This window comes from Dendrobates tinctorius, unplaced genomic scaffold (assembly GCF_039654945.1).
Source record: "Dendrobates tinctorius isolate UK_male_01 unplaced genomic scaffold, ASM3965494v1 ptg000120l, whole genome shotgun sequence".
Lineage (NCBI taxonomy): Eukaryota > Metazoa > Chordata > Amphibia > Anura > Dendrobatidae > Dendrobates > Dendrobates tinctorius.
The window spans coordinates 20996960-21013368 of NW_027361788.1; the positions used below are offsets into that span (position 1 = coordinate 20996960).

The 16409-nt window shown below is 44.9% G+C and overlaps 1 protein-coding gene across 2 annotated transcripts; it reads left to right on the top strand.

Annotated features, from left to right (window-relative positions):
- The first annotated feature begins 1438 nt into the window (after positions 1 to 1438).
- On the top strand, positions 1439 to 16409 carry RBM34 (RNA binding motif protein 34). Of its 2 annotated transcripts, none has more exons than XM_073590865.1 (12): positions 1439 to 1531; positions 2538 to 2653; positions 4132 to 4300; positions 4830 to 4969; positions 5719 to 5914; positions 6594 to 6653; positions 7845 to 7888; positions 13517 to 13600; positions 13814 to 13877; positions 13971 to 14013; positions 14489 to 14607; positions 15251 to 16409. In XM_073590865.1, the coding sequence occupies exons 2-12, from the start codon at positions 2589 to 2591 to the stop codon at positions 15635 to 15637; spliced, it is 1371 nt and encodes a 456-aa protein (XP_073446966.1). In that variant the 5' UTR covers positions 1439 to 1531; positions 2538 to 2588; the 3' UTR covers positions 15638 to 16409. The 2 variants fall into 2 exon arrangements, with proteins under 2 accessions (XP_073446966.1, XP_073446967.1); XM_073590866.1 differs by lacking the exon at positions 1439 to 1531 and adding an exon at positions 1769 to 1791.

Consider the following 16409-nt stretch of genomic DNA (forward strand, 5'->3'; position numbering starts at 1 on the left):
AGTCCAGGGTCCTGATTACAGATGGTAACGGAGCAGGTTAGCCTGGAAGCAACTCTGGGATTCTCTCTCACAGACGGGCTGTGCAGTCTCCTTCCTAGCGCTTTGTGGTGTGAAGCACTCCAGTCCTTAGTTACCCTGAAGTTCCTCCTGTCAATTGTTCCTAGAACTGTCACTTGCACGGCAGACAGCTGTAGCCTATCTCAGGGACGCCTAGCTCCCGGCTCTCTATCCGTTTCGCTGTTGTATCTCAAGTCTTTGGTGGGATCAGGGCATTTGCAGCCTCCTACTCCTCTGGTATCTGTGGTAGGACCTTTAGTATCCTTTGCCACCTTGGAGACTAGGCTCCAGTTTGTGCGCTCTCAAGCTAAGGGAGCTCGCCTGCTGCAGCTCAACCTCTCAGCTTCGTTCTCCACGTCTGCACACTTCACCCTCCGCAGACTAACTAACTACACTTCCTCCTGGTCCTCAGAGGTCACTCTTCCCCTTAATCCAGGTTTAGAGCTTCCCCTGCTGACCCGGAGTGTTGTATGTAAGGATTGACTGTGAGAGAGATCCATCATTGCCTCCAAGCCTGGCATTACACTCCCCTGGAGGAAGGCAAAGCCAGTGTGGCGACCATGCTCCTGGGGGCGCCACAGTGACATCTGGATGCTGTGGAGGTAAGCAGCGTCCAACCCGCAGCATTTACTGACCATGAGATCATACCCTTAGTGTGAATCATTTTCCATTACCTGGTGCATGCATCGGCCACATGAGTAAAATGTGTCGCTGGATAGGAGCCTTCAGAACAACCTCCTACCTCCTGGCAACTGCTGCACTTTTTTTAATTAGTCGGCCTGGCACAACATTACATGTGCATCATGCCACAACAATGACGTTGTTCCAGGCTTGCTAATCAAAGAGGAAACATGGATGGCAGCATGTAGGAGGTTGTTCTCAAGGCTTCTGTTCAGTGGACATGGCCAGTGTCATGAGAATAGATTTGCACTAACTCTTTTTCTTAGGCCAAGTTCACACGTCCTGGTTTTGGCTTACAAATACTGAGGTCAAATACTGACCAATACTGACCGAGTGAACGTGCCCTTAAAGAGGTTTATCAACATTAGCATAATAATAAAATAGGGGCCGTTGCCCAGGGCAACCAATCAGGTTCCAACTCTCATTTCATAGTAGTCAACAGCAGCTGCCAGAAGAGTTGCTAGGGGCAACTGCACCATAGTGCCCTCTTTCACTAGCTTGTGCTAGTCTCCCCAAAATAAAATGCAAAAAATTCCAGTAACATGTGGATTGTTTTAGGGTTACAGAGCATATCACAGAGAATGTAATATATAAAATTAAATGACTGTATTTTGAAGACTCGGCATTGTTTAATAAAGTTTTTTGAAAAGAAGCAAAACGCTCCGAACGTATGCTCCTCATGCAGTGTGTTGTTAATAAAGATTGTTGAAAAAAACCCACAAAACTACTCACGCTGTTATGCAGGACCCGGAAGTAGTAGAAGTCCTGGAGCAGCACATGGAGGCGAGCTACGGTGGGTGCAGCCGCTGATTACACTTACAGGGGGTCTCCAGGAGAATTTGGGGGTGTAATAAAAGGCACATATAAAGGACGGCGCTATGTTTTGTAAAGTATTATAGATATCCCTGGTTTGGAGATATAACGACAGAACTGCAAATCCCAAGATACTGTAGGAAAAGCTGATAGTAAATCAATCCAGTGCACTAAATTCCCCTCCACAGAGCAGAAAGCTGAAGACTGCACTCTACAACCTGGGGCTCTCCAGCAGCTGTGGTACTACAACTCCCAGCATGCGTGGGGCACCACATAGGAGGCTGTCTTATGAAGACATCATCTGCCCTATTAGGAAACGTGAACATTATAGAGGGCTGTATGTGAGAGAGCAGCGAGCAGCTTTTTAGCTCTTAAAGGGGTTGTCCGCTGCCACTCGCTTCCGAATCGGAGGGGAGCAGTGCTATTAAAACCCCTGGTACCTGCTGATTTTGCAGGTGTGTGGGGACGTAATGTTATGAGCACTGCTCCCCTCCCATGCAGAAGTTATTGGTGCTGGACAGCCCCTTTAAATATTTGTCACATATTCCTTGTGGGAAAAATTCCAGGGTGGTCACAGCTTACTTTGCAAAATCATATTCTGGTCGGGGGTCTCAGGAATGGAGTATTGCAATCTTGTCGATTTTAAATTAAAAAAAACAGCCAAGAAATTATATTTTTGATTGGTTCCTCAATCTTGTGGGGTTTTTTTTGTTCCCCCCCCCCCCACCATGATTTACCAACATTTTTAGCATGCTTAGTTGACATTATAGCAGAAGAGTCATCCCTGGGGTTCCTTGTGCGTGCCAAGTTGTGCGCGCTGGGACCAGATCTGTGTGGAGCAAGAGTAGGATGCTGCTGTCCAGGGTCCAAACCTCAGGGCAGACTGTATCAGATCAGCAGCTCTTCTAACAATTGCACTTTTATTCCTATTGAGATATATACACGTTTGTTTTTTTTATTTACTTTTTCCCCTTAATGTTTGTCAGAATCCAGCACATTTACTATTTGAGGCTGCATACATATCTGTTCCAAACAAAATGAAGATGGAGGGACTGAAAAAGAAACCTAAGAAAGAGAAAAAGAAGAAAAATGCTAAGGCAATGTGAGTGTGTGAAATATATATATATTTTTTATGTATGTTTTCTCTTTAAGGTCTTGTTTAAGCAATTTTTATGTTATGCAAAGGAAAACAGGCTTTGGATTTTCCCACTCACAGCTTTTCTTGGACAATCAATTGCTGGTATGAAACAGAAAATTAAAATCATGTGAGACTTGAAGAACAGAATAAGAGTTGTCCGGGAGGCTTTCAGACTGAAACTAGAAAATAAAATGACACATAATAACCCCAGGGAGGTGTGGCCGGGAATGAAACTGATGACTGGGTTTAAAGTGAGGACAGATCCTCGAATGTGGGATTGTGCGACCTGGACAGGGCTAAGAAATTAATGAATTTTTCAACAGATTCAGCAATACACGTGCAGAGCCAACAGGAAGCGGGGGTGGAACTGGGGAACATTCAGCAACATTGATATTGGATGAACGGACTGATTTCAGAATCTCCTAAAATAATGTGAGGAGACAGTATAGGAAACTATACATAGGCAAATCAGCAGGGCCAGATGGACTCGGTCCACAAGTCCTTAAAGTGTGTGCAAACCAGCGCTGGATAACTGACTATCTGTCAGACCGGCCACAGTTTGTACAGATGAGAGCGGTTGTGTCTGGCAGATTATTGAGCAGTGTAGGTCCCCCTCATTGAACGGTACCTTTCGCCCTTTTTTTATCACGTTGTATAAATCTGATTTTTGCCACCTCCAAATATTCTTGGTTAACTCCATGGTAGTCAGATGCATTGAGGGTAAATAAGCTTATTAGGAAGGCAAGCTCAGCTGTTGGATGCCACCTTGACACTTTTGAGGCAGTAGTGGAGGAAAGAATTCAGAAGAACTGTTCGGTGATGATGATCAATAACGCACACCCATTATATGAGCTGTATATAAGGTCTCATCTGACATCCTCTGATGCTAACCGAGTGTTTTCGGCGTGCTCAAAAAATGTGTTTGAGTCTCTGCGGCTGCAACACATGCAGGGATTAGCTGACAAACAGGTAATGCCTGCATGTGTTGCGGCTATCGAACAGCCGCGAGACAGCCGGAGGGACACACACATTTTTCGAGCTTGCCAAAGACACTCGGCACACGAGCATGCTCGGATAATACCTTATCAGTGCACGTTCGCTCATCACGAGTGGCCATACATGGTTATTTCTTCTGACCTCTCCAAGAACATGCGCACTCAACGTGTACAAGCATTCATGTATTTTCAATAGCATGAGGGAGACCAGCCTTTCTTCAACTCCTCTTGCAAATGGGGAAACATGTTGGACATATTGAACTGCAACATGCCCAGTATATTTTTCCTCAAGCATCTGAATACAGAGACATCCCCACAGTAGCCAGAATTTCTGAGATACTAATACAGCTCACTACCTCTTTCCTTCCACCTTTGTGTTTGCTATAGAGAAGGGATATATTTCCCTTTTCTGTATACTGTACTACAAGATTTTATTACTCTTTTCAGGTGTGAAACTAAAATCTCTGAAGTTGAACCAGCAACTGAAAGTTATGTAGCGGGAGAAGTGTCGGACAGCTTGTTCCCGAAGAAATCCAACCAGGGTACAACTGCGCTGTCATCGCTCTTCGATACCAAGGCTTCCTCCGCTCAGCCCCTCTACGTTCCTGTTGTAGTTGTGAGTTTTATAGTCTTATTAAGAGGTTTTACCTGACTAAATAAAAAGTCTTTAAGTGAAAAGACAAAACCAGTGACACTTTCTCCTTCTGGCTGTGTTTGGCACTACAGTTCAGTCCCGTTCAAATGTGGACTGCAATACCAGACAAAACGAATTAAATAAGAAAAAGTGTGTATGGCATATATTATATATATTATTTGGCACAACATTTTAAAGGAGTGCTAATAACCTGCATAGTGTAAATGGGGACAAAAGTGTAAAAAAATAGGGAGAAAAATAATTTTTATTATGTAAAATGTCAAGTACTGCACTATGTAAATATAATGTAATTTGTATGTGCAGTGCTTGTAGATTGCTAGCTGCTGTGAAACTACAACTCCCAGCAAGACCTGGCTGGCAGATTATTTTGAAAAACTGCAGAGCCACAAGTTAGAGATGACTGCTATACCAAGGCAATGATCAATCCTGGAAGGTTCACATTTACTCTGATTTTACCTTATTTTTTATTATTTTTGTTTTTGGTCTATAGACGAAAATGAAAAGAAAATTTCCTGAACCAGATGACACAAAAAAGAATAAGCAAGAGGCTGCTACCCTGCAAGAAGCTGAGCCGAAGAACAAGGTCGCGAAAAAAGAGCTGACCTCATCTGAAAAGCGAGTGGAGGACAGGTAAGATCAGGCCAATAAAGTGAAAAGTATAGCTAAAGTTTCAAGGCAACTTTTTAGTATCAAAAGGCGGCATGTGACTCCCTCTACACCCCCCCCATTCACTGTAAGGGCTGCTTAAGACATCCAAGAATATCGGTCCATACACGAACTGTCTGCGTCTCTCCCAACCTGACAACCTCATATATGTCTTTGAGGCTGTTATATTTAGGACCGGAGACCCGCCGACTATGTGTGCATTGCAGTCTGTGCTCAGACTGAGTTTCACGGATGTCTGTTGCAGCCCTTATGCTTGGATCTTACTCTTGGGCAACACTGCGGAGTCATAACCTAATTGATACCGAACAGTGTGGGCCCCCATTCTCTGATTGCAGTGCTGCACGTTATGGAATGGTTGTTACTGTTCAAAACACCATGGTAGCAATGACAGTGCATGGGGAAAAAAAAACCCTGCAGCACTCCTATGTTGTTGCCAAGATGTTCTGCATCAGTAAACATTTGGTGAACCAATGTAAAAAGCAATTCCCCTACAATATATCTGAATACTGTAAATCCAGATCATTGATTACTGTCAAAACCAGAACACTTTCTGACTGGTCACTTTTGGCATATCTCATATGCATGCCTTGATTTTATTTTCTGTGCAGCAATATTTTGTGTGACTTGATCCCTGGCAAGCTATGTGGTCCTACCTGTGTTTACATCCATAAAAAGTAATTTTGGCCCAATTCTTATTTTTTGCACTGTTGCAGGGAGCAGGCACTGACAAATGCAGATGAGGCTGAAAAAAAGAAAACCGCTAAAATGAAAAACTTAAAAAGCAAAAAATACTCTGAAGATGAAGACATAACAAAGCAGGAGAAAAAGAAAATGATTATGGCTGAGGAGAGGGTGAAGAATAAAAGAACAGTCTTTGTTGGTAATTTGCCATCTTCCTGCACTAAACAGGTACGTGGGAACATATCTGGAGAAGTATTACGTCAAGCCGAAAGTAGTGTTGGCAATTAATGTAGGTATTTCTGTTTATACAGATAAGCACTAGTGATGAGCGAATGTGCTCGGATAAAGTGTTATCTGAGCATGCTGGGGTGCTGAGTGAATTCGGTGTGCTCGAAAATTATATTCGAGTCCCCTCGGCTGCATGTCTCGTGGCTGTTCGACAGCTGCAACACATGCAGGGATTACCTAAGAAACAGACAATCCCCACATCTGTTGCAGCTGTCTAACAGCCATGAGACATGCAGCCGCTGGGACTCGAACTCATTTTTCGAGCACGCCGAAGTCACTCTGTTATCTGAGCATGCTCATGTGCTAACACCTTATCCAAGCAGGTTCGCTCATGACTAATAAGTGCCCCTCTTGCCCACAGGTTATGTCTGGTTTTGCAGCTTGGCCATATGGACTTGTCAACCCAATGGCAAGAATTCCTCTTCTTTCTGAATGTTTTTTTTTTTCCTAAGATACAGCAAAGTTAGAGCAAACCAAACAATCCATCCTTCAGTGCTGCTATTTCTTAAAAGTGTTGGACATGTTTAGGGTTTTTCTTCCATTAGTACGAAACTACGTCCTGGCTTTTAGATAACTTTACCCTTCCCTTTTGTCTGTGATTGTGATTTTTGTTTGTTAGGTGCTGAAGTCTTGCTTTAAAGAGTTTGGAACGATTGAGACAATGAGGTTCCGTTCTGTGGTATGTTTCCATGTTAAAGGTTTATTTTAATATTCTTTTTGTTTTTAGAAAAATCAGGAATTTGCATCCGGAGGGATTGTCCTGTCTAGATTGTATCGCTTTATTTTGTGGCTCTCTCCAATGTAAAACTGATCATGTGTGATCCCACTGCTGGAAATGTTTCCACCCTCCGGATCAGCTGATATTGCCAGGAAAAGTTGCATAATTATGTATTACGTGGCACCCACATAGATACATTGTAGGTGGCGTATTACATGGTTGGGAAAACCTGACACAATCTATGAGATGTATATGCCACAATAGGACGCAGAGATGGCCAGGACAACCCCTTTAGGCCGGAATCACACTTGCGAGAAACTCGCATTAGTCTCGCACCTCAATATCTGCCACTCGGGATCGGAGCGCTCAGCTGCATAGAAATGTATTCAGCCGCACACTTCAAATTGCAGTATACAAATCATTCTAATATACCGTAAAATTATGACTTCTTTGCATAGTGTGTAGTAACGGGATCGTATAAAGCAAAACATGTTTCTTTTATGCGGGAGCACTCGATATGTATAAGGCAGGCGCATTGACCTGTCTGCACTCGATCACATAAGGTGGGATTCTGTATCTGAACGTTTCCCTCCTTGGTTCGTGTCCAGGCAATAATCTCCTTTATTGATTTATATCTCTGTCCTTATGGTTGAGTTGAAGATCTTTGAATGCTTTCATATTAGATTCTTAGAATACTCTCCTCTTAGGCTCTATTCAAATCTGCTTTGTGGCTTTCATTACAAATGGAAACCACAGCTCTGCTGTCCAAACCACTACCTGCAGACAAAAATCTGCACAAGCGAAGGGCTCGTTCAGACCAACGTGATATACGCACGCCAAAGGCACACTCCCATTTTTGCCAATTTTTGAGGAATTGGGTGCGGAATCAGGACCATTTAGGGTTGGTGGTATAGTGTACGTCAGTTGCAGTGCTCGTCTTGATTTTGCTGTGCAACTTACAACAGGTTTCCATTATAATGACGTAATGCAAAGCACCACTTTCCCATCAACCCATTCTGTCATACTGGCCACCAGTCCAGTATTCCATGTAAATGTGAACACAGCCTTATGCTTCGTGCTGTTGACGTAGAACAGCCAGGTGTCCTATAAATGCTCACTTTTATTTTTTACTTTTTTATCCCCTTCTTTAAGGCTCGAGCAGACCCCACTGAATCAAGAAAAGTCGCTTCTATTAAGTAAGTTGACTTTAGATCTATTTTGCAGGTATTTCTCTTTCTTTGGTGCCCGTGCTATGTGATGGACATATCAACACTCCCTTCTTGTGGCAGATCACCTTTACATAACTGCTTGAATAATTCAGGGACTGCCTTCATCCCTGATATAAGCCTTTGCTTTGGATCTAGATACTATGCTTTTTCTTGTTTGATTGGTTCTCTTGATAAAGAGCTGATCTTACCTAATTTAGGGTATTAAAAAAAAAAATTCTAAACTTTGACAGCCCCTTTTTAATATTTTTTTTCATATTCCTACTTTTTTTTTTTTTTTTTTTTTTTTTACAACCGACCCTCCATCGTTTGGAAGAAGAGGAGGATTATTTTAGTCTTTGACTATCTTCATTTTTAATATATGCTGAATAGTAAAAGCAGAAATATAGTATAAAGGGCAGGAACTGTGTTAATATAATAACAAACTATCACTCTCCTACTCAATCCGCTGTTCCTGCTACGATTATGTCATCACTTATGTGACCCCTGCAGACAATCACTGGTTTCATCAGTGATTCTGACGTGTACAGCACACACATGATTGCTGAGGCCAGTGATAATCTGCATCGTTGACATGAACAATGAGCATGAGTCCTCACTGCTGGAGCAGCTGGGGGATAAATTATATATATATATATTTCTCCTACGCCTCATTGGGGGACACAGACAGTGGGTGTTATGCTGCTTGCCACTAGGAGGACACTTAAGTAAACCAGAAAAAAAGTTAACTCCTCCCCTGCAGTATACACCCTCTCGCTGGATGAGATTTCTCCAGTTCTTGTTTAGTGTCTGCAGGAGGCACTTGGGTCAGGTTTCAGACCCCACCGTTTTTATTTTATTTTTGAATTTTCTGTAAATTTTTATTTTTTAATTAACGGAGTGTGAAGGGGGCGACAGTTCCTTTCTATGACCCGCTCTCCCCCGAACCAACAACAGGCAAGCATGCGGAGTATACCTCTCTGTACACTTTCCAGCGACGAATGGGGCTGATTCCTCTGATGATTCCTTACGGTGGACGGATATGAGGGCAAGCGCAGCATGGAGACCGGCGGAAGACATTACCTACAGCGCTCCCTAATGACCTGAATCAGCCCCATAGGTCTCCATCCCCCTACCTATAGTGTTGATCGATTGAGCATACCCCTTTAAAGGGAATCTGTCACCCCTTTTTTTGAGATATTATATAATGATATTATTCAATTGTGTGTCACATAAGGATTCTCTTAGTACTTTTGCTTCCCCCTGACCCCGCACGTTTCATGCATAAATACCTTTTTTATATCGGTTCAGATGTATGCAAACTGCCGCTGTCCGTTCCGCTGGGCGGGGCTTATTCACCTGCTCCCCCCCTCCCTGTCTTGCTCTACACAAGAAGAAATGCGTAGTGCAAGACAGGGAGGGGGGGAGCAGTTGAATAAACCCCGCCCAGCGGCAGTTTACATACATCTGAACCAATATAAAAAAGGTATTTATGCATGAAAGGTGCGGGGTCAGGGGGAAGCAAAAGTTCTAGGAGAATCCTTATGTGACACAAAATTGAATGATATCATTATATGATATCTCAAAAAAGGGTGATAGATTCCCTTTAAGAACTCCTCCAGCTCCGCTACATCAGCCCAGGAGGATGAGAAGACCTGCATGGATGGCATGGACAGCGACGGCAGGCCTGAGCACTGGAGTAGAGGTATGGTTCCTGGGAGAGGCGCTGACTTTGTCTCAGCAGCGGTGCTCCGGCGCCCCAGCGCAGCCAAACCCCCCCCCCCGCTCTCAGCACTTAGCGCGGGTTGGCCAAAAATGTAGTCCCCAGCTTTTCCGGCCTACTAGGACGCAATTTGAAAATTTGAATAGCGCCGCCCCCTCCCTGCCCTCGGCGCTTACCGCGGGTAGGCCAAAAATCTAGTCCCCGGCTTTTCCGGCCTACTAGGCCGCAATTTGAATAGTGCCGCTGCCCCCCCTCCTTGGCGCCTCTCGTCTCTTACGAGAGGCGCAATCCTAGTCTCGGGGGCCATGAAATTTACCTCAGCCTGCTCTAGAAATAGGCTGTGAGGTGCGCACTCTGCCGGATACCGGGTGACACCACAGGGCCAACGCTATTCCTCCCGGGGACACAGCACAGGACCTGGGTAAGCTGCATCTGCCCTCAGAGCAAAGCTTAACCCCTTCCCGACACATTCCCTGCAGCTGCAGACCAGAATCTGCCTTTAACCCTTTCAGGAGCGCTATGTCTCAATCTAAGGAGGCTAAACGGGCTGCTAAGGCTAGTTTCACACTAGCGTTCATGGGCACAGGGCCGCCGCTAAGCCCCGGCCGCTCCCCCTCTGGTCAGTTCCTCCTCTGATCGCATGAGGCTGAATGCGATCAGCGTATCCTATATTTAGCGTTGAATACACTGATCATGCACTGACCATGCGCTGGTCTGATTTTGCTGGCGCTGCGCCCAGTGCACAAAAGCGCGCTGTATTGCATTTTTGTGCTCTGGGCGCAGCACCATACTGGATCTCAAACTGTTAAATCAGTTTGTCAAGGTTCGGCGATTCCGAATGGAATCTCCGATCAGTTGTCACTTCCATGGAAAAAGGAGAGTTTCTAACTTCCATCGACATCAAGGACGCTTACCTTCACATTCCGATCTGCCCGTCCCACCAGCAGTTGCTGCGTTTTGCAATTCACGAGGAACACTTTCAGTTCGTTGCCTTGCCCTTCGGACTCGCCACCGCCCCCCAGGGTCTTTACCAAGGTCATGGCAGCTGTCATGGACATTCTCCACTCCCGGGGAGTGGTGGTGTTACCTTATCTGGACGACCTGCTCATCAAGGGTCCGTCCCTTCCAGCCTGTGAGGAATCCGTGGATATAACAGTAAATACACTTTCTCGCCTGGGCTGGAAGATAAACTTCGAAAAGTCTTTCCCAAAACCGCCCAGCAGATTTTGGCCACTTCCCTCGGGTTGGTCATTCTCCCTCCAGAAAAGACCCAAGCCTTACAACAGGCAGCGCGGACTCTTTCCCGACTGGTTTCTCACTCCATTCGTTTCAGCATGAGAGTTCTCGGAAAGATGGTGGCAGCGATGGAAACAGTTCCATTCGCACAGTTCCATCTCCGTCCCTTACACACGTTGCCGTTAGCTTGGGACAAGAACCTGTTCTCCCTGGACCGTCGGTTCCATCTGTCCCTGCTGGTCAGACTAGCCCTCAAGTGGTGGACACTGAAGTCTTCCCTGAGTCAAGGGAGGTCTTTTCTCCCAGTAAGATGGTTGGTAGTAACGACCGACGCAAGTCTTCTGGGCTGGGGTGCGGTCTTTCTTCACACGGCACAGGGTCGTTGGTCAACTCGAGAGTCACGTCTCCGCATCAACATCTTGGAGATATGTGCGATCAGACTAGCTCTACGGAGTTTCCACCATCTCCTCGCAGGTCACCCCATCAGGATCCAATCCGACAACACTACGGCTCTAGCGTATATCAACCGCCAGGGATATACTCGGAGCAGGATGGCCATGCACGAAGTGAGTCACATCCTCCATTGGGCCGAAATGAACCATTCGCCCATCTCAGCAATCCACATCCCGGGCGTAGAGAATTGGGCGGCAGATTTTCTCAGTCACCAGGGCCTTGCCTCGGGAGAGTGGTCTCTTCATCCGGAAGTCTTTCAGCAGATTTGTCATTGTTGGGGGACTCCGGATGTGGATCTCATGGGCCTCAAGACTAAACAACAAGGTTCCTCGATTCATTGCCCGATCGCGCGATCCATGCGCCATCGGAGCGGACGCCCTAGTTCTGTCGTGGCACCGTTTCCGGCTACCTGTACATCTTCCCCTCTCTTCCCTTGCTTCCAAGGGTCATCAAGAAGATCAGAACAGAGGGAGTACCAGTGATCCTAGTCGCGTCAGATTGACCGCAGCCGGCATGGTACGCAGAACTGATACAACTGGTCGCCGACGTCCCCTGGCGACTTCCAGATCGCATGGATCTACTCTCTCAGGGCCCGATTTACCACCAGAACTCCAGGGGCCCTGTCTTTGACGTCGTGGACGTTGAATCCTGGATTTTAGCACATGCTGGGTTCTTTCACGACGTGATTTCCACCATGATTAGTGCTAGGAAGCCTGTGTCCATGCGCATCTATCACCGCACCTGGAAAACCTTCTTTTCATGATGCAAGGATCATGGTCGATCCCCTCTGGTGTTTTCCATTCCGGCCATATTGGAATTCCTTCAATCCGGATTAAAGTCAGGCCTCGCGCTTAACTCGCTCAAGGGCCAGATTTCGGCCTTGTCAGTGCTATTCCAACGCAAAATTGCCACCAAACTTCAGGTCAAGATGTTCATTCAGGGAGTCTCCCATGTGGCGCCTCCTTATAGAAGGCCATTGGAGTCATTTGACCTTAACCTGGTTCTCGGGGCCTTACAGGAGGCTCCTTTCGAACCGCTGCAGGACGTGCCACTGTCCGTCCTCTCTTGGAAGGTGGTCTTTCTAGTGGCAATTACGTCAATCAGACGAGTTTCGAAATTGGCGGCCCTATCCTGCCGTCCTCCGTCCCTGAACTTTCATCAGGACAAGGCAGTTCTAAGGACGTCCCCGTCCTTCCTGCCCAAAGTCTTATCCTCTTTCCTTCTCAATGAGGAAATTGTTTTGCCTTCCTTTTGTCCGGCTCCAGTCCATCGCATTGAGAAGGCCCTCCACACCCTGGATGTGGCTAGGGCTTTGAGACGCTACATCTCGCGGACTGCTCCCTTCCGCAAGTCAGATGCCCTGTTTATACTTCCTGAGGGGCATAGGAAGGGTCTAGCCGCTTCAAAAGCAACGCTAGCCAGGTGGATTCGCTTGGCGATTCAGGAATCCTACCGTGTCAGGAATGTGCCTGTCCCAGTAGGGATTAAGGTGCACTCTACCCGCTCAGTGGGCGCCTCTTGGGCCGTTCGGCACCAGGCCTCGGCAGAACAGGTCTGCAAGGCTGCGACTTGGTCCAGTCTCCATACTTTTACAAAACATTACCAAATTCATTCTCAGGCCTCTGCGGATGTAGCTCTCGGCAGACGCATCCTGCAATCCTCAGTGTTGACTCAGTGGTACATGGGGTATTAGCAGATGTATGCTCCCCACCCAGGGACTGCTTTAGGACATCCCACTGTCTATGTCCCCCAATGAGGCGTAGGAGAAATAGGGATTTTTTTGTGTACTCACCGTAAAATCCTTTTCTCCGAGCCAATCATTGGGGGGACACAGCACCCCCACCCTGTTTAGCCTTTTGGCTCACTGTAGCATTCTTAGGTTTTGACATAGTTATAGTTATTGTTGACGGTTTAAGCTCCTCCTGCTTTTTTCACCGAACTGGAGAAATCTCATCCAGCGAGAGGGTGTAAACTGCAGGGGAGGAGCTAACTTTTTTTTCTGGTTTACTTGGTGTCCTCCTAATGGCAAGCAGCATAACACCCAATGTCTGTGTCCCCCAATGATTGGCTCGGAGAAAAGAATTTTACGGTGAGTACACAAAAAATCCCTATAATTTTATTCTTTTACCCATCATGTTTAGACCGGTTTTAAAAATTTCTGGCAACACCTTTTAATTGTAACCTCTGTAATGTAATTTGTCTTCTAGGCGAAATCTGCATCCCAAGCGGAAAAGCATAAACGCATATGTGGTCTTTAAGGAAGAACACAGTGCTACCAAGGCAATTGTAAGGTAATGTTACTAGCATTGCTCTTGTTCTGGGCCACAACCCTTATGCGAGATGTAATGGAGACCTCTTTAGTTGTCGGAGAGCTTTCTGAGGATCTGCAACAACTATTGGAAGAGCGAAGATGTTCTGCAGCAGCCAATGACATGACCAGTTTTGCTCTGATATTATCCACTGCCCTTGTTTTATATATATATATATATATATATTTTATTTAGAAATGGTTTTGAGATCGGTAGTGGATTTCATATCAGAGTTGACCTTGCTTCAAAAAGCCCAAATGTAAGTATCCTGCACTTTATGCTGCTATTAGAAATGGTTTTTAGTAGGGTCTGGTTTGAATACATATATATTTTTTCCTTTTCATTTTTACAGCACAACAACAAGAAAACTGTATTTGTGGGAAACCTTCCTTATGGTAAGCTGCGCTGCTCACCGTTCTGATATACTGCACTAGTCTATTGGCATATACGGCCAATTCCTACATCTCTTCCCCCTGGAGGACTCAGCATTGTACAGATATTCCATTGATTTCAATGGGAACTGTGTAATACTTAAAACTGCTTGTAGAGGTGCTGCAGGGAAAGTGAGAACTATGTTCACACTTTGTTTTTTGAGGAGTTTTTGGAGCAAAACACTACAAGTCCTCTTCAAAACTCCTGAAAAAAATGTGAGTTTCTACTCTAAAAACGCATCCAAAAGACGAAGTGTGCACATACCCTTAATTAGGATGTCCAAGTGAGGTACAGGACGTCTGAGATCATAGATTGCCTGCAGTTGGCCCAACCCTTAATCAGACTTTTATGAAAATTAATTTGGGTAATGGCCCTCCATTATATTTCGCACCATTCAGATCTAAATTTTATATTGTTTCTCTTTCATTTTTCCTTTAGACATTGAAGATGAGGCACTCAGACAACACTTTTCTGATTGTGGCACCATAGAAGGTGTTCGTATCATCAGGGATAAGAGTACGGGGATCGGAAAAGGTTTTGGCTACGTTTTTTTTCAGGTATGTAATGGGAACAGAAATACCATCATGTACTCCTGCTATTTTTCCTTTTTGTATTGCATCTTCTCGTTATACAAGCCAGCCCTCTGACCAATCCTCCTCTCCAGTCACTGATCAGGTGTGTGGCTTGCTTTTTGCTCCTCTATAAAAGCCAGCCCCCTGACCAAGCCGCCTCGCCAATCACAGATCAGGTGTATGGCTTGCTTCTTGCTCCTTTGTGCAAGCCAGCCCCCTGACCAAGCCTCCTCTCCAGTCACAGATCAGCTTTGTGACTTTTTTCTTGCTCCTTTATACAAGCCATCCCTCTGACCAAGCCTCCTCTCCAGTCACAGATCAGGTGCATGGCTTGCCTCTTGAGCCGTTATACAAGTCAGCGCCTGACAAAACCTCCTCTCCGTTCACAGATCAGGTGTATGGCTTGCTTCTTGCTCCTTTTGCAATCCAGCCCCCTGATCAGGCCTTCTCTACTGTCTTTGTCACTGTCTACATCTTTGTCTAACACGTGAATACCCCTATATTTCCAATAGCTGACTAGCCAAACGGTTCAGATTTTGAATTACAGACTTCTAGTTTCCCACTGCTCCAATCTAACAAACCTTCCTGCTCTCAAAATCATTTTTGGCTTTGTTTTATTTTTTTGCAGGGAACCGACTCCGTGCTGCTTGCGCTTAAGCTGGGGAATTCTGAGCTGATGGGCAGAAAACTCCGAATAAAACGATGCATCTCCAATGATGCAAAAGGACCAGATAAAAACAGCTTCAAGCAGAAGTTTCAGTCGCTAAACAAAGGACATGTGAAGAAACACTCATTTGTGGGAGAGAGGGCAAATAGTACAAAAATTAAAAACAAAAGGCCAAACAATAAGATAAATCAAATGGGCACAAATGCAAACAAGAAGTCATACAATAAGCCAAAGGACAATCAAACAAACAAGAAGCCGTACAATAAACCAAGGGACAAGCAAACAAATAAGAATCCGTACAATAAGCGGTACAAAAAACCAAACAACAAGCAAGCACACAGGAAATGAACTGGACAGAGCAGTAATAGACAATTTTATGAATCCTGAAGAATTGTCTCCTTTTGATTGACAACATTAATCTATGTTTACATGTCCAGTATTCCTCAGTTAGATCCAGCAGTCCCTTAACAAAAAAAAGATGTTCAGACACAACTTTGTTGTCCAGCTAAAAAAAAAATCTTTTCAGCTGGATCTGTTTTTTTGTTTTTTGTTTTTTTTACATTGAAGTCTATAGAAAATTGTTTGGTTAAATAACCATCTGTTTTGTTCCAATTGAAACTGATCCAGTAGCCAAAAAACATGATTCTTTTCAAGTGAAAAACTGTAGGGGTTTTTTTTTTACTGATTTTCTTTTTCCATAGACTTATATGTTTAAATAATAAAAAACGATTGAGTTGAAATGTTTTGTTTTTTTTTGTACTCGAGATTTCATGCTTGGGAGATCTCCAAGTATTTGGATGTGCTCGGAGATTTAGTTTCTGTCGCCGTAGCTGCATGATTTACGGCTGGTAGCCAGCCTGAATACATGTGGGGGAATTGCCTGTTTGTTAAGAAATCCTAACGTGTGTTCAGGCTGTCAGCAGCTGCAAATCATGCAGCTACAGCAACTCAATCTTCGAGCACATCCAATTACTCGGAGACCACACGAGCATGCTCGGGAAATCTCACATAACGAGTATACTCGCTCATCACTAGTTGTTTGCACAAGGCTGTGCTTTTATGTCCAGTAAAGTGTCATGAGTGAATTGTTTTATAAAAAAATAAAGTAAGTTAAACAGTA